Below are 20,976 nucleotides of genomic sequence, written 5' to 3'. Positions count from 1 at the left end.
AACCTATTGGACTCTGAGCATTTATAACAGTGGGGAGGCCAGACTGCGGCTGGAGGGAGTGTGGGGTGAGAAGCTGAGCCCCTGCTACTGAGGATGGTGAGTGTGAGGTCTCCTCTTCTGCCTGCACCGCAGCAGGACCTGCAGGTGCCATGGAGCAGGTGTCCTGTGTTGCCTGAGGCTCCTCCGGCTGCAGCCGGCTCAGCCCAGGGGCACGGGAGCGCTGCCCCTGCTGATCCCTGCGCTGGCACCCGCCCCGGGAGCCATGTCTGGGGCTGAACCCAGTCCCCACGGGGAGCAGAAGTGACCTCTGCCAGTCCCCAAACATAACATGGCCCGGCGGAGCTCAGGCCCACCTTGCAGAAAACACTGCAGTCGAGGAGGTAATGATCTGGAACGGGCAAGGCAAGGTCCGCTCCGTAGGGCCTTTCACTTGGGGCTCAACAGCTCGTGGTGACGCGGCCTGCAGGCAGCTCCTGCCGGGCACTGGCCCTTACGCCACCTGCCCCTATCTGGAAATGCAGCAAGAAGTTCTCCTGTGAACTTCCTTTATGAACAGATCTGGGCAGGGCTTCGATAACCTGATCAAGCTAAGGATGTCCCTGCTCATTGCAGGGCGGTTGAACTAGATGAGCTCTAAAGGTCCCTTCCAACCCAAAGCACTGTGTGGCTCTATGATTCCCCTACCATTGAAGCTCATGTCTTGAGTCAGCTTTGCCGCATGTGTTGTTAAAGCAGTTGTCTTAAGGCATTTCTTGCCTCTTTCTGCCCCTCCTGGGGAAGGAAGGCAAGAGCTGCACAGCCAGTTATCAGGGTCTGTCAGGAGGCGCTTCTATAGGAGTCTGGGAAGATGCTAGACCCCTCTATAGACATCTGTGAGGAATCTGAGCCTCACTGTAGGGACCCAGGAGGAGGCTAGGCTCCTCCACAGGAGCCTGAGAGGAGGCTGAAGTCTTCTGCACCGCTTGGAAGACAACCAGGCAAGGAAAGATGCTGAAGACAAAAAGCCATTTCAGTACTTACAGGCACACAGACTTGCTTCCCAGCAACTCCATGTCTAGATGCCCCTCTTCTAAGCCAGCGTTTGCTTGGCTTTACGTCTATTTGAGCAGCTGGTGTACTCAGAACCAACAATTCTATTCTGAGATTACTCCTGTGCACCTAGTGAACATGCAAGCCAAGTTTCAGGTTCATGGGGGACCTCCACATGCAGAAAAGCCTACTGCCATCTCTTGTACTGAGTCAGCTGAAAAATTCCAATAGACCATCTAATATTTTGTAGAGTAGATACTCTTATGGGGCAGATAGCCCTGTGTGGTCTGCAGTTTATGGCTAATCACAGGTAATTGTTCTTGTGCCAGTCTTCCTCAGAGTGTTCTCTCCCACAACTGCTTTGGTACTGAGAAAGTCCTGAAATAAAGACTGAGCAAGGATATGTTCTCCCAGGAGGGGCAACTCATACCACTCAAACATCCTCCAGTGCTTTGAAGCTGTACCAGCCCCAGCCCCAAGAGAAAGTGAACGTGACTACCTTAAAAAAAAAACAAAAAACTACAAACATACCCAGCACACGAGTCTCAAAACTTATTTTTAATATACGTATTTAAAGAACTAAGACTACAGCAGGCTACATTCAGAAGAATACACTCAATCTTTCAGAAATAAAACAGGACGACTGACGTGCACTTTGCACAGTTCATTACAACGCATCAGGAGAGATGTTAAAGCTCACCATGATCTTCTCCACACAAGGAAATGTGGGCTTAGGCAAACAGACATCATGCAGATTCAGCTTGAAGAACATCATCCAAGTAGCAGCTCCTGTTGCTCCAGCTGGTACCAGGTTAAGAAAGCTACGTGGTGTGCTTGTCCCCATGTCCTGTGCCCAGTATCATAAGGCCCTGAGGAGCTGTTAAGCAACACTGCACACAGGGGCTTCAGAGGGACCAGCAGCCCTGAGGCGTGTCAGCTTCTGAATCAAAGCCATAACTGTATATAAGGTAACCAAAAGGACACAAACTTTGAGGAGACCTGGTCAGAGAACGAGTTTCATGGTTCCAGCCCAACGCTAGTAGCTAAGTTTTTTTTCCAGTGGTGCATAGTCAGAACAAATCCAAAGGTTAGGGATTCCCAGAATTTAGTCAGGTAGGGGTCTCTGAAGCCTACCAGGGACAGGCTATACCACAAACCTAAAAAACTACAAGCCTCTCATTGGAGAGGGAATTGGAAGAACTGATCTTTTCCTTCAGCTCCCCAACAACGCTGTAGGGTGTGGGAATTCCCAGCATGTTTGTTGTGGCACAGCCTCTCACTCCTAGCCGTGCTGTGGATTGCCACACCAGGCGAGATGTAAATCAGCTTCCAGTATCGGTGCTTAAGACTGAAGCACATTTACGCCTAAGCTAGGCTCATGGTAAGGAAGTTCGCTGAGAGACATGACTGAAATTAAACCTAAATTACAAGTTTAATCACCATTCATGAAAGACTTCAGAAACAGGCAAAAAAGATAACCTGAGATCTGGGTGGGATACACAAGCCAGCATGCCCAAACCTTCAAAAAGCACTCCCCTCAACACTTGTGACCTCTCAGGAGACTGGGAGGCTCCAGCCTCTCCCCGGTGGCTGCACTTTAGAACTTCAAATCAAAAACTTCTTCTGACACAGATGGCCCCAGTGTCTGGGTCCATCGCTTACATTCCTTTTCTTCCCCTGAGTGAGAAGATGGGATATACATCCAAGGAGTTTGCTGATCAAAGGCACAGATTTTTAGTAGACACTTTCTGAATGTACAAATAATTAACAGAGTCCTCAAATACTTTTTTAAAATGGAGAAGCGCTTCAGCTCTGTGTGGCGGGGAATAACTGGAAACGCCACCTCTGCCATGCTGGCCAGACCAACAGTGTCTTCTTCCTGGAGAACCTACAGAACAGGATCAACAGCGTCTAAACCACAGCTCCAGCTCAGGCAAGCAATGGGAGAGCTGACAGGATCATCACTCCCAGCTGGTCACCTCAAAATATCATCGCTTAACCGAAGGCTTTTTTTTCTCCACTGTCCCTCCTCTCTGTACCTACACCTCTTATTAAATCCTTTCTTCATCAAGTGTGAGTACTTACTGTGGCTGTTAGTGATGTATCAAGCTGTAGCCATCAATTGTGGCATAGTTGGGCTCACCTGAAAAACAGAACAAAAAATTAGGTTTCGTCACGGGAAGTGCTCATTATGACACTTAATACAGGACAGAAACAACACCATGGGTCACCCATGTTAACGGGATGGGAGGCATCTCAGAGAGATGACGTGATTTGCCAGATAGCCACAGCAGGACCTCGTTTTACCAAGTCCCACTGCAGTGTGGCATCCTTGAAGTGGGACTGGGAATGACATAGCTTGTGCTGTGGAAGCAGAGAAGGCCCAAACTGCAGAGACTGGTGGGATCCCAAGCTTAGACATCCTTAAGGCTAGACACAAGGCTCTTGATCAACTTCTCCTGGGTGAAACCTTGCCTCCAAAGTCAGTGCCCAACTTACCAGCATTGTTCAGCGGAGACTGGACTTAGACCAGGAGCTTCACCTAACGCAATCCCTTTTAAGAAGCTAAATCTCATGATCTGACAGGGAAGAGCAAAAGTTCCTCTGAGGGGCCAGAAACACCACAAAGCAAGTAACTCACCTGGAGCACTGGTTGGAGTGGGTAGAGGTCCCCTCCTGCACAGAAGGAAACACAGAGCTGAAGATCTGCATGGCTATGGGACCCACATTGCCCTGGCTCTGTGTCCCTCCAGGAGCTGGTGAGATGGAAAGAAGTTTGGCCAGCCTGGCCTTTATGGAGACCTGGTACCAAGGCCTGTCATGGTGGGCTTACCATTGCCAGCCTGCTTGGCAAACATGGTAATTGAAGCTGACAGAGTGGGAGAGAGGAAAAAGTAACAAAAAAGCACTGACTTGGGGAAACAACTACAAGTGAGCCTTTTTACATGCCTTTGTCCGGAGTGAGACATCAGGAAGCCATAACTTGACATGACTTCCTTCCCAATGTGACAACCAAAGTGACACACTCATCTTCAGCAATAGTCTTTAGCCCTGAGTTCTCATTTTCCACCCCCGACAGAAGCATCCTTCACCCTGTCCTCCCCTCCCAGCTTCTGTCCCCGGGGGAGTGAATTTGGCTCTGCTGTTCCTTTCTCTGCCCACGCATGCTTTTATCTGATCCATCTCTCCTCAGACAGATGGACCACATGGGGAACCATGCAGGCAAGCCCAGAAGGTTTCATTCTGGTAGCAAAGGCTGCTCAGATAGTTCCTTGAGAGAGCAAGGTGTGAAATTCAGTATTCTCCACGTAGCATTGCTTTCCTGCTGTCCAGGCACCACAGAACCTCACCTCAATGCAAAGGACTTCTGGAACAGGCGTGGTACAAGAGAAAAAAGAAGCAGACCCTCACCACAAGCACTTTCAGAATAACATTCCCAACCATGAGAAAGGTGAAATGATGCCCAAAAGGGGAGTAAAGAACCTCTTACTGGGCTTTACGGGGTCCCTGAACAACTTAGGATAGGCAGCACATTGGCATAATGCGCAGTGATGGACTACATAGCATGGGAAGTCCTCTCCTTTAATACTCCCAAGTCAAGCCTCCAATAGACTGAAAGCAACAAAATATTTTTTTTTTTTGGCAAGGGAGAGAGCATCATTTGCAGTAGCAGTTGCAATTGTACATGTTATGTCCCTTACCTTGATATAGGTACAGGAACCGGACTTCTCACAGGAGTTGCATTTCTCTGTGCATTATAGTAGTTTTCATAAACAACAGGAGCTAGGAAAAGTTAACAGTAGTGAGTACAGACCTTTTATAGCCATAAACATTCAGCTGCTAAGCCTTTCCCTTCTCTGGGAAAATGCCTGATCAGGAAAATGAAAGTTACAGAAAAGGGAAATTATCTTCAGGGGCTGATGACAAGTGGCAGAGACTAGTGCCACATGCCAGTGAATGTTGCAAAATCAATGTTTTTTGCATCCGAACTGATGGTGATCAGAGCAGCAGCTCCCTGAGGCATACAAGGAAGTCAGCACTTCTTCGTGAGTTCATACTGAGCTCTTACCCGGAGCCAAACTTCCAGTTTTGCGTAAATTTACAAAAAAATCAACATCCTTCTCAATGCTGCAATTTTCTAAACTCTTGCGGATTTCCTCGTATTTCTGCAAAAGGGAAATAAAAAGCATTTCTATAGATCAGAAAAAAAAGAGAGGTTTTTTCCAGTTGTTTATCACACATGGGGGCAAAAGCCCAGGGCTCAAGCTTCAGTGTTGAGGGACTCACAGAACCATAGAATGCTTGGGGTTGGAAGGGGCCTTTAAAGGTTGTCTACTCCAATCCCCCTGCAGTGAGCCGGGACATCTTCAATGTGATCAGGTTGCTCAGAGCCCATCCAACCTGAGCTTGAATGTTTCCAGGGATGGGGCATCTATACTTCTCTGAGTCACCTGTCCCAGTGACTCACCACCCACAGAAAAAATGGGAATCCTAGATGAAAGCTCATCTGCAAAAACTCTGGCCAAAACCTTCTGCTTGTACACTCATGCTGGTGCCTGATGACCGATCAAAGGCCACAACCCACCTCAGGCAAAACACAGTTCAGTGCATGGGAAAGCAAACTGAGCTTTTCTTTTCAAACAGAAAAATGATAGTATGCAGAGACCTTCATTTGACATACCTCATCATTCTGGACGCAGTCCTGGGAGAGCTGGTTAACGTGAAGCCAGAGAGCGTTGCGGAAGTAGTTGATCCTCTCACACTCCTGAGCCTCAAAGAACTGAAACAACACAGACAAAACAGCCCTAACATCTTAACATCAAGAGCAAATACCTTTTATCCTGATTGCTTCTCATCCCCAACTGCCACTACCAAGATGACTGCCCTCAGCGAGGAGCAAGTGGTGGTGGTCTCCTGTAGGAAGCATGGAAACCACGAGTCCTCCAGCTTGTCCAGAAGAGAAATCATCCCTCTACACAACCAGGTATTTCAAAGACGAGTGTTAAGCTTGGAAATGTCTGCAGGACCAATGTGGAAGGGGTCACCAAGCATACCACTACCTCTGGGGAGACCAAGCCAGCCTCTAAAGTCAGTGCGTGTTCCTCAGGGACTCCATGGTCCTGCAGTCCCAGCTCACTTCCCTCCCACAAGTATGGAGCAATAAAAAAACACTGGGGATAAATGAAAACAGAGGTGCAGTGACTGGTTGGTCTTCTCCCTCTTCCTTGTCCAGCCCTTTTCCAAGCAGGTTTTAAATCAAGTCTTTTGAAATCTCATGGCCGGTATACTTCAGTTTCACGTGCCTTTTTGCATTTCCATGAAAGATAACCTTTCCTTCTGAGCGTACTTATGCCCTTGTTATCAGTTATGGCTCTTGCAACACACCGAGAGGAAAACCTCTATGTAATCTGTCTGTGGAACTGAAACTATTGCTTCCTACACCCCGCCATCAGAAAAGTTTTTGAAGATCTCAGACACCAAAAGCACACCGGCACTGAGACACCAGCACACACCACACAAAACAGACAGCAAGTTCAGTTTCAGAAGGAAAAAAGTAAAATAGAGACCCAAGGAGAAGTAGCTGGGGAAGGGATTGGTGTGGCTGTGGACGGGCTGCTGCAGTAGACCCGGGATAAAACCTGGATCTCTGCAGTCCCTGCCCATCCTTCAGTCATGGATCACAGGCACAGATCAGCAGCAGAGTCACCAGCTCTGACCTTCCCCAACATGCACTAGAAATCCTTGCTAGACCACTTCACTGTGAGACAGCCTGCTTTATGCGGGTACAACTGCTCAGAGGGCTTCCTAAGCTGCCACCTGGTCTGCGAGATACAAAGGCAAAGGGCTCCTGGTGCATGGGGGTGGCTTCACCCAGCCTGTCACCAGCCTCCACTGCAAAATCATTTAAAGCCTTCTGGAGTTTTGGAGTCTGCTGGGTAGTGTTGCAGCTTTGGCACATATTAGTCTCGAGCCGCTAGGTGTGCAGAGCTGGCTGTGACCTGACTGTTCAAGATGCTGGCCAAGCTGAACATGCAGGCAGGTAATGGGAAAAAATGTCACTGCTTAGTGCATTGACTCTGTCAATTTTAAAAGCTGGTGGAAGGTAAAAAAAAGGGAGTGGAAGCCTCGAAGTAATGAGATGTTAAATCCAGAAGCCAAGTGTGAGAGGCAGAGGAATACGAAGAAGACAAATCCACACTGTCCCTGACACCCGCAGCAAGGGGATGGACATCCAGGGGACTGCACTACCACGTCAAGGCATTTTGGGGCATTTACCTCACAGGCCTTGATGTGCTCTTTCTGCCATTCTTCCCGGATCTTCTCCAATGTGGTAATGCTCTGCTGGTAACTCCTGTCTGCAAAGGAAATCACGCTGTCATCTGATTACTTTTTTTTTTAAAAAAAACAACAAAAAAAGCATCTTTAGAAGGTAATGTGTGAAGTCTGAAACAGGTGTCCGGGAGAAAGCAGCAGTAATGCCTGAGCTTGGCTATGGGTGGGCACTGCAGAGTGGAAGATGGGAAACTGGAGGGTCATGCTACAGGGAAATAGTAGGAGTAGCCTTGGTGGGGCCATGCAGGCTTCCCCAGAGGAGGTGCCTCCCTCCAGCATCTCGGGCACGCGTTTCAGGGGAGCTATGCCTGAGAGCCACGCCATGGCTTCACAACCCCTACTCCTCCAAACACTGGATTTCCACACTCACCAGAATCCTCCAGAGCTGATTTTGTCTGAGCCAGCTTCAGGAACAACTACCAAAAAATGAGAGAGAGAAGAAAGGTAGAAGAGATCCCTGGCACATCACTGATGGCACTGCAGCCCAGCTGGGGCACATCACCAGAACCCAGAGCTGCGAGAAGAGCTGTGAGGAAGGAGAGCTGCAAGACACCCCTTTGCCTCCCTTCCCCATGGCCATCCCCTTCTCCGTACCTTCTCCTGCTGCTTCTGCGTTACCAGGTTTGCATTGCGGTGCACAGCCTGCTCCGCCTCGTCCTTATCTCTGCAGCGCTGCTCGTAGAGACGCTTGGACTTGGAGAGACAGCAAACAGGGCAGGATCATGTCAACAAGAAACAAGATGCAACTACAGGTCATGCAGGAGTCTTTGGAGTAAAGCACAGCCTGCGCAGGGGACAGCACACGAGGTCCCAGATACCTCACTGCATGGGCAAAAGTGACCTCACAAGACAAGCTGCTCTTCCTCTGGGATGGAAAGCTCATGGCAATCGAGTCTATGACATCTAAACCACTTGTACCTTCAGCTAAGCATGCCCTGCACACCACTGATACAGACACAATGCAGGGGCTTGCAGCAGAGGAGGAAGACCTTCATGTTTAAGTCTGCCTCAGCACTGTGCCTGAGCATGTGAGCAGCATTAACCCGTACGGCAAGAAACAGCAACACATTTGTGTTACCTCCATGGTCTTCTTGTACTGCAAATTCCGGTTTTTGTGAATTGCTTCCATTATCAGCTCTACCTGTGAAGATAAGACTCCCAGAGTGAGCACATCACTGACCATTGAGGCTCCAAAATGGACTACCTGGCTTAGGAAAGGAAGAGGGACGGATCAAAATGGATTTAAGGAGCTTCATCCCAAGTATCTTCACAAAACCCACTTTTTATGCTTCCATCTAAGCCTCCACTCATGTATGCAGAGGAGCTCTACAGGTGAAATGCTAGCAGTACATAGAGCTGTACCATCTCCATGGGATCTGGCAAAATCAGGAAGCCCACTCACACTCACTGCTAGCCCCTGGTTCTAGCAGTTTTCCCTCATTTTCATGACAAAGGAATCCCAAGAGAAGAAGTTAAAAAGCTTGTCAATTTTAGCAGACCGTATGGAGATCATACAGCAGGATATGTATGCTGCAAAAGCATTCCTGGTTGAGGCTGATGTCCTTGGAGCTAAGCCCCTGCTATTGCTGACCCCAAAAGGCAGGAAAGGGAGAAGATGCTGCACAGAGAAGGAAGTCACAGGCTGTTGCACAGTTCAACAACACGGTTGCAACACGTAGGAAGGGGCTCAGGGCTTCCCAGAAACAGGGGCACGGAGGCGGCTGCGGCAGGGCAGGAGCAGCCCATCACCAGGGCAGGATCACCACCCTGCAGCGGAGGTGCACAGGCCCAGAGCACCTGACCTTTTTCCGATGCAGCTTTTGCTTTTCCCTGAAGTCCTCCATTTTCTTTGCTTCCTCCCGAAGAGTTTGTGCCAGCTGGATGTGACCTTGTCCCACATTGTCTATCTCTGTAAATAAAAGCAAAACAAAACAAAACTCTATATATATATATATATTCCTGAAAAGACTCTGTTGCTCAAGTTGTAGCTGACATCAAACTGATCATATATCCCTGCGCAGAAACAGGTAAGAGCAGCAGCACTTTTGAAGCAGCCTCCAAGCAGCGCCTGCCTATGTAAAGAACCATTCAGTATCGATCCGGTTGGGGCCTGCCCCTCAGTTTAAGAAAACTCGTATCAAGAGAAGTTATTCAAACAAGCACAGTCACATCTCCCTCTCATCCAGATGCATTTACGCACTTTTCAACACATCCCATTCTGAAGGAGCTGTCAGGAGGAAACGTTGCCCAAGGCTAGCAACCAACTTGGGACACAGGAAAACTAATGCTAAAAAAAATCTCTCCTCTTGCTGAAGGTGTGTGGCCATACCATGAAACACCACCCCAGCAAGCTCCTTAAGGGAGTTAAGCTGAATAGCTCACTATTCAAGCCTCAGAGGTGTTTCAAACCCACCAAGGGACGAGGCAGAGGATGGACTCGGTGGGAGATAGCAGAGTGGTGGCCCGTGGGGCAGAGATGCTGGCTGCCTGTAGGGTGGCAGGCTGCAACACGTATCAACTAATGGACAACGTAAAAGCGGCCAAAGCATCATCTTCCAGATGCTCTGGTTAGAATCATGTAATAATTTAGGCTAGAAAAGACCTTCTAAATTCATTGAGTCCAACTGTTAACACAACACTGGCAAGTCCACCTCTAAGCCATGCCCCTGGCCACCACATCTACATGTCTTTTAAATAACTCCAGGGATGAGGAGTCCACCACTGCCCTGGGCAGCCTGTTCTAGTGCTTTACCACCCTTTTGGTGAAGAAATGGTTTCCTGATATTCCATCTAAACCTCCCCTCGTGCAACTTGAGGCCATTTCCTCAAGTTGTTACTTGGAGAAAGAGACTGACCCCCACGTCACTACACCCTCCTTTCAGGTAGTTGTAGAGCGAGAAGGTCTCCCCTCAGCCTCCTCTTCTCCAGCCTGAACAACCCCAGTTCCTTCAGCCGCTCCTCATCACGCTTGTTCTCCAGACCCTTCCCCAGCTTCATTGCCCTTCTCTGGACCCACTCCAGCACCTCAATGTCTTTCTTGTCGTGAGAGGCCCAAAACTGAACACAGGATTTGATGTGTGAATTACTGCATGTATGCAAGAAGAGGGCAAGGTGAGCCAATCCAGCAAACTCCAGCTGAGCTTCCCATGCCAACTTCTGCTGTCCCACACAAGCCTGACCCCTGAGCTGCAGCAGCCCTGAAAGCCCAGGAGATCCCCAAAGGGACACCCCATGCGTCTCCTCTCCCACTCATGCCCTGGAGCACTTCATCACAAACCCTGTGTACTGGGACGAGCCTGGTCAGGAGGACAGCCTATGCCCGACTCCAGCATCGCACTGGTTTGGAGGTTTCTCTGCTATTTATTTCTCAAACAGTTGCCTGCAGGCTTTGGCCTAGAAAGTGTCAAACATGAAGAATTACTTACGCTGCTTGAAGACGTCCAGGGATCTCTTCAGCGTGCTGAAAAACACAAGCGGAGCATTAAAAAGAATGGGAAAGCACAGCCAGGTGGAGGCACCAGCAAAGCATCTCTCCCAAATGAGATTGCAAGTCTCTCACTTGACGCCAGCCAAAGCAGCTCAACGCAGGTTTATTTATCCACTTTATACCTATGGCTTTTTCCCTCTCAGTGAGTTTAACACAGCTCACTTGGTTTGTGACCTACTTTACATCTTTCTGAACACTGGATGCCATTAAAAACTCTGAGTTTCATTACAAATGTTTCAGGCAACCTGCTAAAAGTAGCATTTTAGACATATGAACACCTTCTGCATGATGAATTGCTCAGTGGTTGGACATGCAGAGAACGTTTTATGTTGTACAATACGGATTTCAGAAATATTTTATGTGAAACCTCAATATAAAACTGTAAATAAATGTTTAGAGAACATCATACCAGACATGTATAAAGTGTAGAAAAAAAGAAGAAGGTGCCAAAGGTCACTGAGGAAATGGAGAGCCACTCAGAGAGCCAAGCGCAGCACCCCTGTGGGGTGGTAGCACACTGGGCTTTGGAGGTTTGCTTCGTTTGAGTCAAGGAAGTATCTGTACCTCCCTCTGGCCGCAAAAATGGTCAGAAGCAAACCCGAGGTCTCATAATGAACCGGAGTCCACATCTTACCTGAGCATCTACGATGCTTTGGTTAGTCTACGGCTAGTGGGAACCTCGTGGAGTCCAACTTGTTTATTGGCAAAGGCCAACCCAACCATGCACCATTAACTGACAAGACCGATTCCAGATCGTCTTCTGACAGCATCCCTAGCACTGTTTTGTCTCTCACAGCCTCCTTCCTTCTCCTCCTCCTTCGTTGCTCATGGTAAGGACACCCATAAAAGCAAAATGGACACAGGACTGTGAACTTACTTCAGCTCCGTCTGCCCACAGGGCTTCCTCTTTGACAAGTTAATGAGCTCTTTGCCGTATTTTTCTTCTATAATTGCCCTGTGGAGAAAGCAGAGAAACGAGAGGAAGTTCTCATTTCAGAAGCTCTTACTTTTTTTCAGCAGAGATCAAGACTCACTGTTAACACCCTCCCTGTCTTCTCACCTCCTGCAAACCAACTGTGGATGAGTTGGCTGGAGGAAGACTGTTGTTTGCAGTTACCCAACAGCCTTCCTAGTGAAAACTCTTTTTTTGGCTATATCTGTGGTCCCCATGTCCCCATGGCTGATGGGTACAAGGACCACCTCTGCAGGAGATGGAGGACTAAGCAGCCGTTGCAGCTGGTTGCTAGACACAGCCAGGTCACCTGAGGAGTTTTTAGCTCAGTTTCCTATGGGAACAAGGCTTGTGCAATCACACGCTTTCTGCATCTTGGCCATCAGCATCCGTCAGTTCGTCCATACAAAGTACTTTGGAGCCTGATTTGGCTCATTTAACCAAATGTGGTAAGAGGGAGTGGGCACCTCAAAGACCACTCAGCCACCGTACATGCAACCCAAGGCTCAGCTCAGTCATTTCAGCTCTTCAGGACTTTTTAAAGTGAGTCAGTAGATTTTCTGTCCTAAGCACCTCTGGTCCTCAGAGAGAAAACTTGAAGAAGAAGCCACATCTTGTGAGGTAACATATTATTCTCCTTAGTGGCGAGTTATAGGACAAGGGAAAATGGCCTTAAGTTGCGCCAGGGGAGGTTCAGGTGGAATATTAGGAAGAATTTCTTTATGGAAAGGGTTGTCAGGCATTGGAACAGGCTCCCCAGGGAGGTGGTTGAGTCGCCATCCCTGGAGGTGTTTAAGGGACGGGTGGATGTTGTGTTGAAGGACATGGGTTAGTGGTGTTCACAGGGCTCGGAAAAGGTCGGACTCAATGATCTTGGAGGTCTCTTCCAACTGAAATTCTTCTATGATTCTATTACTATAATTCTATGATTCTATGATAACACTTTTGAGAGACTGTATTGTACTGCCCTCTTGGAAGAAAGAGGCAAGGTGAAAAGAAAGCTGATGTGTTGCAGTCTATGAACAACCAGCTTTCTGCAGCTGTTTTGAAATCTGGACAACCAGGGCTGGACTTGCTTGGTCAAATGTAGATCTCTCCATCTGGGCAAGCTGCCCCAGCAGTATGCAGTCAGCGGAGAGAAACAAGTACTGCTAGAGGCTTGCATTATAAGGTTACCGGATAAAATAAATAGATTCCTAAAATCTCTGTATTTCTAATGCACATGCCTGTGTTGTTGCTTTCTAGCGTATAGCAGTGGGGTTCACCTAACTTTACTCTTTAAAAACTCTGAAAGCTTGCAGTGACATGGGGAAAAATAGTACTATAAATTGATTTTTTTCCTCCTGTATCTTACAATACTCCCATGAACTTGGTTTTGAGCATCAAATGCAACAGGCGTGCTCTCCGTGGCTGGGACCATGTAACGTGGAGAACTGGGCAATGTTCAGAGAGAGGTGCCAGTAGCAAGTCCAGGTCCAGCCTCTAACCTCCTCCTGGCTAGACATATGAGTGGGAACCTATACCATCTTCAACAGCAAGGAGGAACAGGGCACAGGGTGTGGAGGAGGCTTTTTGCTCTCCATTGTCATGGATGAGTGGAACATGGTTCTCAGAGTTCAGTGGATGGTTCCTCAGGCTGCTGCCTGAAATTTGGAAAGCCTGGATTTTCCTGAAATATGAGATTACAGCCTAGACAGATGGAGGTGCATTTGACACTTTCAATTGCATATTCCCCTCCTTTTCTTCAGCATTCCATCTGTTCCAGGATGTTTTGTGCCCAGTCTTGTAATCAGAGGTTTGTTTTCTCCAGTTCTCAATACCAAAATTACATTAATTCCGAGTTGTTCTACAACGCTTTTCATATTTAGCCATGGCTAACCAGGGGAACCACAAAGTCAGAATACATGGCCAGACCATCTCAGTTGTGCCTTCATACCCACAGGATCTCGACTTAGGTCATATCCTCTGATTACTAAAAACACTGTCTAATGCTATTACTTCTTTTTAACATAAAATCTGTGGGCTGTCCATAATGTAGAAAAACAAATTCAGGACAAAGCCATGCCTTGCCTATGCCAAGGTCTTCACCTGATCTTGCAAGCCCAACTGCAAGGTGAACTTCACAGCAGAGAATATGGCCTGGGCAGGCCACCAACAGCTGCAAACACAACATGTAAGACTGAATTGTTAAAATGCTTCTGATTCCTCTTTCTTTTTAAGAGAGCATCAAGCCCTGGGCACCATCACTTCCTCGCAGCTGAGGATTCCTGAGCATGGACTTCATACCACAGCAGAAGCCATGCAGGGAAAGGACAGTGTAGGAAGACAAGGTCAAAAATCAAAGGTGTTTTAACATAAAGTACAGTTAAATGAGACAAACCAAACTGGGAATACAAGGAGTAGAAGTAGTGCCACGACCTTACTTCCCAGGTTCAGCCCGACCCATTTTCAGAGGCAGATCCTTACCTTTCCTTCAGAAAATCTTCAAACTCTTTGCAGTTCTTCCTGCCATCATTCAGATGTTGAATGATGCTGTCATAGCCAGCCGTGCTTGTCAGATCCGTACTCTGAAAACATAATGACAGGAGTCACATCCTCGTCAGAGCAGCCCACCGCCACTGCCACCTCCAGCAGCATTTGCACAAGCAACAGCTCAGCTGGGAGCAAGTGTTCAAGTGCTTCTTCATGAAATGTTTTTCTTGTAGCCATGGGAGAGGCTCCAGAATGGGAACCGTGGTGGGACAAAGCACTTCCATGGCTTTCAGAAAACAGAAGAGGCTAAGTACAGCTGGCCCCACGGTACCTGGCATTTCCTTCTAGGAGCTTAATTTAATGAAATCAAACACTAAAACCCCTCCAAGTCTCTAGATATAGTCCATCTAGAGATGGGCTATAGATATAAGTCTCTAGATATAGCTCCTGCCAGCTTCTGCAGATATGGAGGTGGATCTTGGTTAGTGTTGACTTGCACTGTTCTGGCCATCACCCTCGCGTCTGGCTGTAGAAGCGTACATCTGGGCTGGAGGTGAAGTTGTCAGATCTTTCTGCACAGGATCACTGAGCTATGGGCTTCTCTGGCCACCCTCATAGTAAGGTATGGATGCATCCTTCTCATAGACTTCTGAAAGATCAGTGCTCTCCTTTGAATTACTTCTTAAAAACATATCTTGTACTGATGCTTATTTAAAAATAAATTCAAACAGGAAAGATGCAAGCAGCAGTGATATAGGTGGGCTAGGACAAAGGTTGACTAACCCATTCTTTCCTCATACCAATGCCTGGAAGCATTGTGGGACAAAAAAAAAATGGATTTTTTTCCCTATGACTGTGGAGGATCTACCTCGGGAGACCTGGGCCAAGAGCAGGGCACCTAAGTGCTATGGCAATACAAATATGACCTGGAGCTATTCTTTGGAATAAGCCCAAAGCAGATGTAGGGAACTGAGCAGAAGGTGATACCTGTCATTTTCTGCAAGGAGGACCAGTTGTCGTTGCACAGAAAAGCACATACGGGAACAAAAATTATCTTAGAGGTCTTTTCTAACCTTAATGATTCTGTGATAAAAGTGTAGGGGAAGAGGCTGCAGAAAGGAAGCAATGGTGGGAGCAGATATGAAACTTGGGGAAAGGAAGCAAAAGCCACAAGCGGTTATCAAACTTGAAGAGAAATAATGGCAGGAGGGAGAGATTCAGAAAATGGTTTAAAGCCAGGATGAGAGTACTCAGGGAACTAGGCTGAAAGTGTGGGGCAGCAGAAGTGGGGATTTCTCAGAAATTCGTATCTTGTTCAAGAAATGAGGAGGAACAGAGCTGGTATTTGTGATAAGTGAAGGATTTAGTTATGTGAACTTCCCTAAGGAGGCAAGGACTTGAACATCAGTGGCCAGAAAGCAAGAAGTGATGAGGTGCAAGTCTGGTGGAGTGGGACCTGCAGGAAATCCCTGGGTATCCCAGATCAGCTTTGCTCCGCCCATGGTATGCCTGGGAAGAGAGAACCATGGAGCAGGACCTCAGCAGAAACCAAACCAGCTTCTGTTTCTTTACAAAGCACAAACACTCCTCCAAAATGGGCTTGTTACTGATAAACCCACCCAGTTCTCAGTTTGCTAATCGGGTCTGTGAAAAACGGAACATGCTTGCACTGAAGTCAGTCTTTGTGATAGTTGCAAAACACAGGGACATCCTAACTTGACTTCCTGTCCCTGGTTTCAAAGGAAATAAAATGGATGCAGAGAAAAACTGTCAGTCTCTGCTGCCTGGGGTGGTTGGGGTCCCTTGGTGCCAGGGGAAAATTCGGAGCACCCATCAAAAATGTGCACTAAGCTCTTTATCACTCGTCCTCCTGAACTAGAAGGATTTAATGCCAGCATGTTCGTATTTCCTACACACCCAAGGCCAGACCAGACCTCAGAGTGTTATAGGGGACATAACAGGTAACAGAGATGGTGCAGGTTTCCAGAAGAGCTGCTTCCAGGCAGAAGGAGCTCCTAGTCCAAAAGGGGATGGGCAGGGTTCCATGCTGTGAAACCAGCCTTCGCTGCACCCTTCTAGGCAGACGTGGGCACAGAAAGAATGAAGAGAACCAGCGTGACTGCCTGTGGGAAGTCCCAAAGGCAGGGCTGGCAGGTAGCAATGAAAGAGGAAGGGCAACACAGTGAGCACAGAGCCATGGGGGCAGAGGACAAGATTTAAAGACATAATAAACTAAGCCAAAGACAGGTGTGGAGGATGGGGAGTTGCAGCAAGCCCTCCCCAACCATCTCTCCTCCCACCCTGCAGCACGCGACAGCCCTAGTCCTCCCTGCTGGGCAGAGCTCTGAGCCCACGCGCGGTTAGAGGACAGCCCATGGAAACTACGAACAGATGATTTCAAGGTGACAAAGCAGCAGCTGATGTTTCCCGAGCCCGTGGGGCTCAGCAGGATGTGCCCTCCCTTCCCTATCTGACGGACTCACTGAGGGGAAGGAATGTGTGATGTTTGGGGGTTTGTTCATGCTTTTAGCCAAAAGAGGGGCTAGAAAGCTCTAGTCAGCGTAGGAATCACAGCTGAAAGGCAAGCTGCTGACCTTGAGATTTCTGTTTTCTATTCTACTTTACGTGAAAATCCGCCTCCAGACACACACTCTGCAAAGCCAGGAGAGAATCAGAGGATCATAGAATCATTTAGGTTGGAAAGGGCCTTTAAGATCATTGAGTCCATCCATTAACCCAGCACTGCCAGATCCACCACTAAACCATGTCCCTGAGCACCGCATCTACACAGCTTTTAAATGCCTCCAGGGATGGTGACTCCACTGCTTCCTTGGGCAGCCTGTTGCAATGCTTGACAATTTTTTTGTGAAGAAGTTTTTCCTGATATCCCATCTAAACCTCCCTTGGCACAACGTGAGGCAAATAAACATTACTCTTGCTCACAGTCAGCATGGCCTCAGAATCACCCAGGGTTCTGCAGAGGTTACTGAGGACGAAAACAATGCTGGTGCCTGCAGGGAGCACGGTGAGGAGAGCAGAAGATGCTGCAAGAGGCTGCGGTTCTTCCCCATCCCATAACCAGGTGGGTAGGACAGGACTGACAAAACTCATCGCTGGGAGGAAGAGGACTCACTGCAAATTCACCCACCTGAGAACGGCCCCACTACAAAAAGCAGATTTTTGGTTGATAATCTTCCATTTGACGTTTCCTCCCCTACACATGCATCCTGCCCACCCCAGAGACACAGAAAGCAATGGATCGCCCCACCTGGATGCAATTACTTCTACCCACAAACCCCACCTCAATCCTTTCAAATGACAACTGAAGGATTTTATAACGCTGCTGATAAACTCTGCTAAGTCCCCATTTGCAGAAGGGCAAGGGGAAGTGAAACAGCCCAGCTAGTGAGTCAGCAGCCAGGGAATGAACCCAGGAGCCCAGGGCTGGCGGCTCCCCCAGCAGCCTCACAAGGCTAAAAAAATTTATCCCCAAGTGCCTCACAGGGATAAAAAAAAATTCAGCACTGAAGAAGAAACACAACCGGTCACAGCAGTGACAAAATACTGTCCGCAACCTGTGGTAGAGGGGCCAGCAGGAAGGAATCGCTGATTCCTTCACCCCTTTGCTCTGCGGCAAAGGGCAAAGCATTTCTTACCCCCTGTGTTTCATTTGTGCCATTGCAAAAAGAGATGCAAAAGGTATTTCCTGTATTCTGAGGGGTAAATAACTATTTTCAGATACTTTTTGCCATGTGCTTTGTTGGAAAATTAAATACATCAATGCAACTCTTACTGCAGGGGACTTGCCTGAGCTGTGGATCATTTTAACAGCACTGCCTTCACCTGGCGAGACAAACAAATATTTGAGAGCGCCTAAAATATTTAGATATGTAAGTCTGATTTTCAAAAATTTCTTGACCAGATCCAACCTCAGTGTGAGTCAGCAGGTCTTAGTCTTCATTATAACTTGCTTATTTTTTTAGTGTTTTACCAGATGTTTCTTTTTAATGCACCCTGCAGCATGCTGCAGGGAGCAGAGCATTGGTTTTGTCTCACTAAACAACTGAAAAACCACTCTCGGAGTTGCAAGATGTAAGTAGCCAGTAAATCAGACTTAAAGTGTTTTTTAATCATTACAATCGGTTCTGGTTTTCCCCACCTAGTTTTACAGGACCAAAGTGCTCTGATGAGACCCAAAGCTTTGCTGTCAGGTTACCCAAAAACATTCTGCATGAACAAGCATGGGGAGAGCCAAAGCATTCACCAAGAAAATTATTCCAGAGACCTTGTGGAGCGAAAAGAGCAGCAGGTTGCAAAACCAAATGAAAACAAACCCCCACGCTTGCTCAACTCGTAGCAATCACTACAGGCAGGGCAAGAGGAAACAAACGTGATCTCTGGCGTAGTTTTATTTTTGTACAGCTCTTTTTCAGGCAGCACAGGTTGTGCTGGGACTGAAGAGAACAAGAAAACTCAAATGCAGAGGGCAAAGTTTTCCTACACGGCACATCAGGAGCATCACACTGTGAATTTTGGAACCAAGGACCAAGCTGCAGTGCAGGAAAATGCAGACACACACACCGCAATGAAGAAATCCGAGCTGCCGAGGTTTAAAGCTAAATCAGTCCCCAGATGAGGCTTGAGGCACAGCCTTGCTGCCTTGGCACAGCATTAGGGTCTTCAGCTTATCCCCGCAAAGAAATTTGGTGGCCCCCATTTACAACCAGCTCTGTTTCAAAGCTGGAAGATGAAATACCAAAAACAGCTCAGCTTTTGCAAAGTTTGTGGTGTTTTTAGACTTTGTCCCATCAGTTGGATCATGCCTCCCCTGGAGCCCTCTCAAAATTTCCTCCTTCCCACCAGGCTGCCCTGAAATCACTTGCTTGAGCAAAGAAGCGTTGGCTTCAGCGAAGTAATTTATAGAGGGAAAACTGCAAGAGGAAGTTTATGCTCTCTCACGGCACTTAAGAGGAAACTGGAGCTGGATGAGCAGCCCTCTGTGCCTTGTCTAAATTTCAGTTTTTTCTTCCCGTCTCTCATTCCCACACTCCCTCCTCAGCCCTTGCAGCTGATGCACAGTCACCGGTACGTGGCATGGAGAAGGCTTGTGGTGGTACCTGCCTTTTCCAGAGGCCAAACGATCACGGCAGGCCCTTAATCTCATCACTGAGTCACGTCCATAACCCCTGCCTTAGCAGCGTTGGTCAGGAGGGAGTTGAAGCACAGAGGAAAGGAAAAACCCAAAACGCTGGCAATGCCAATAGTTTTGGGCTTTGCAAGATTATTCAGTAAACAGATGTGTTTGCTCTAAATGGGACTGGACAGGCGTGAGCTGATCACACCTGTTCCATGAAAACCGATCACAATTATTATTTCATGGCGCTGCACCAGATAACATGCAAATGATGCCGGGAGAGCCTATTGCTCTGCGCTCACACCTTAGTCTACAGCACACAGGAGCCCCAAACACGGCGCCAGCCCTTCCCGGGACCCGCACCCTGAGCACTATTCACAGATACGGATTTTCAGCCACAAAAGGCAAAATTTTGCCGTTTATTTCCTGGTTGCCGGTACCTGGAACGAAGGCTCCCACGCCAAGGGGAACTGAGCAGCCACAGCGCTGATGCTCGGCAGCAGATAAGCGGCTATTCAGCACTTCTCCATTCCCAAAAGAACACTTCAGGCTTGAAAGAATAAATTGTGGTTTTCCCTGAGCTGCTGGTTCTCCTCTGCAGGTCAGCAACAGCACGTCAAGGGACTCACTGCTAGTCCAGGATTAGCTCCGCACCAAAGGACCCTTTTTTGGCAGCGGTGTCTCCAAGTGGTTCACCGATTAATTTTACCGAGCCCTCAGCCCGGCACCAACTTCCTCCAGCACGGCAGTGGCAGCTCCCCGGGGCATATTTGGGGGCCGGGGGGGGCCGGTTGCAAAGCCCCAGTTCTCAGGACATGTGTGGGGATGCTCCCAACCTTCAGCAGAGGACCATGAAGGAGGCTTTGGAATGAACTGACCAGAGAGAGGTGACCCCCACTCCCACCGCTGACCCAACGGTGACCCACCCCAGCTCCTGTTGCCTCCCGTCCCCGTTTCCCCCTCCCTGGTTCACCGTGTCCCCACTCACCCAGAAGTGGTCCCTGAACCGTGCCTCTCGCATCCTGCTGCTGCTGCCACCACTGCTGAGCTCTGCCGCTCACGGTCCCGCCCCGTCCCACCCCACCCCGTTCACCCCGTGGTGCAATGTTCCTTCCCCATCCCGCACATGGTCATATCCACCCCACTGGTTACGTAGAGCTTCGTGTGAAGCTCCTGGGCAGCCGCAGGTTGCGGGGAGCGCTGTGGCTGATGGATGGGATCAGCGAGGGTGGGAGGCACAGGTGCACCCCAGGAGAAACCCAAATGCCTGTAGGCCCACAGGGTTTCGTGAAGAAAACACGGAGCGGAGGGTGAGGGTCATAGCTGGCTGGGCCAGGGTTTCTGAGAGCATAATGTTTGGACACGATGGTCTTAGAAGTCTTTTCCAATCTAAGCAATTCTATCCCGTGGCTCTGCTTTGGGGAGGTTTCACATTCTTCACTGACTACCTGAGATGAGGCACTGGTGAGCAACCTCTTGAGTTCTTCGAAAAGATGGAAGCAGATGAGAGAGAACACCCCGTGCTGGGAAACCCGGATCATACCCGCTGCCCTAACTCACTGCCTCTGC

At 48.4% G+C, this 20,976-nt stretch overlaps 1 protein-coding gene across 1 annotated transcript; it reads right to left on the bottom strand.

The window, feature by feature from the left end:
* Positions 1-3,122: 3,122 nt before the first annotated feature.
* On the bottom strand, positions 3,123-20,428 carry PSTPIP2 (proline-serine-threonine phosphatase interacting protein 2). The gene is made up of 14 exons (XM_009866137.1): positions 20,396-20,428; positions 14,268-14,368; positions 11,727-11,804; positions 10,788-10,822; positions 9,165-9,271; positions 8,441-8,503; positions 7,957-8,055; positions 7,733-7,778; positions 7,306-7,385; positions 5,711-5,809; positions 5,099-5,195; positions 4,731-4,812; positions 3,671-3,705; positions 3,123-3,172 (listed from the first exon to the last, which is right to left on the bottom strand). The coding sequence occupies exons 1-14, from the start codon at positions 20,426-20,428 to the stop codon at positions 3,123-3,125; spliced, it is 1,005 nt and encodes a 334-aa protein (XP_009864439.1).
* Positions 20,429-20,976: the final 548 nt, after the last annotated feature.

Source organism: Apaloderma vittatum, unplaced genomic scaffold, assembly GCF_000703405.1.
Source record: "Apaloderma vittatum isolate BGI_N311 unplaced genomic scaffold, ASM70340v1 scaffold3823, whole genome shotgun sequence".
In the NCBI taxonomy this organism is placed as follows: Eukaryota; Metazoa; Chordata; class Aves; order Trogoniformes; family Trogonidae; genus Apaloderma; species Apaloderma vittatum.
The sequence above is the reverse complement of the archived record's forward strand: the minus strand, read 5'-3'. Positions and strand labels throughout refer to the sequence as shown.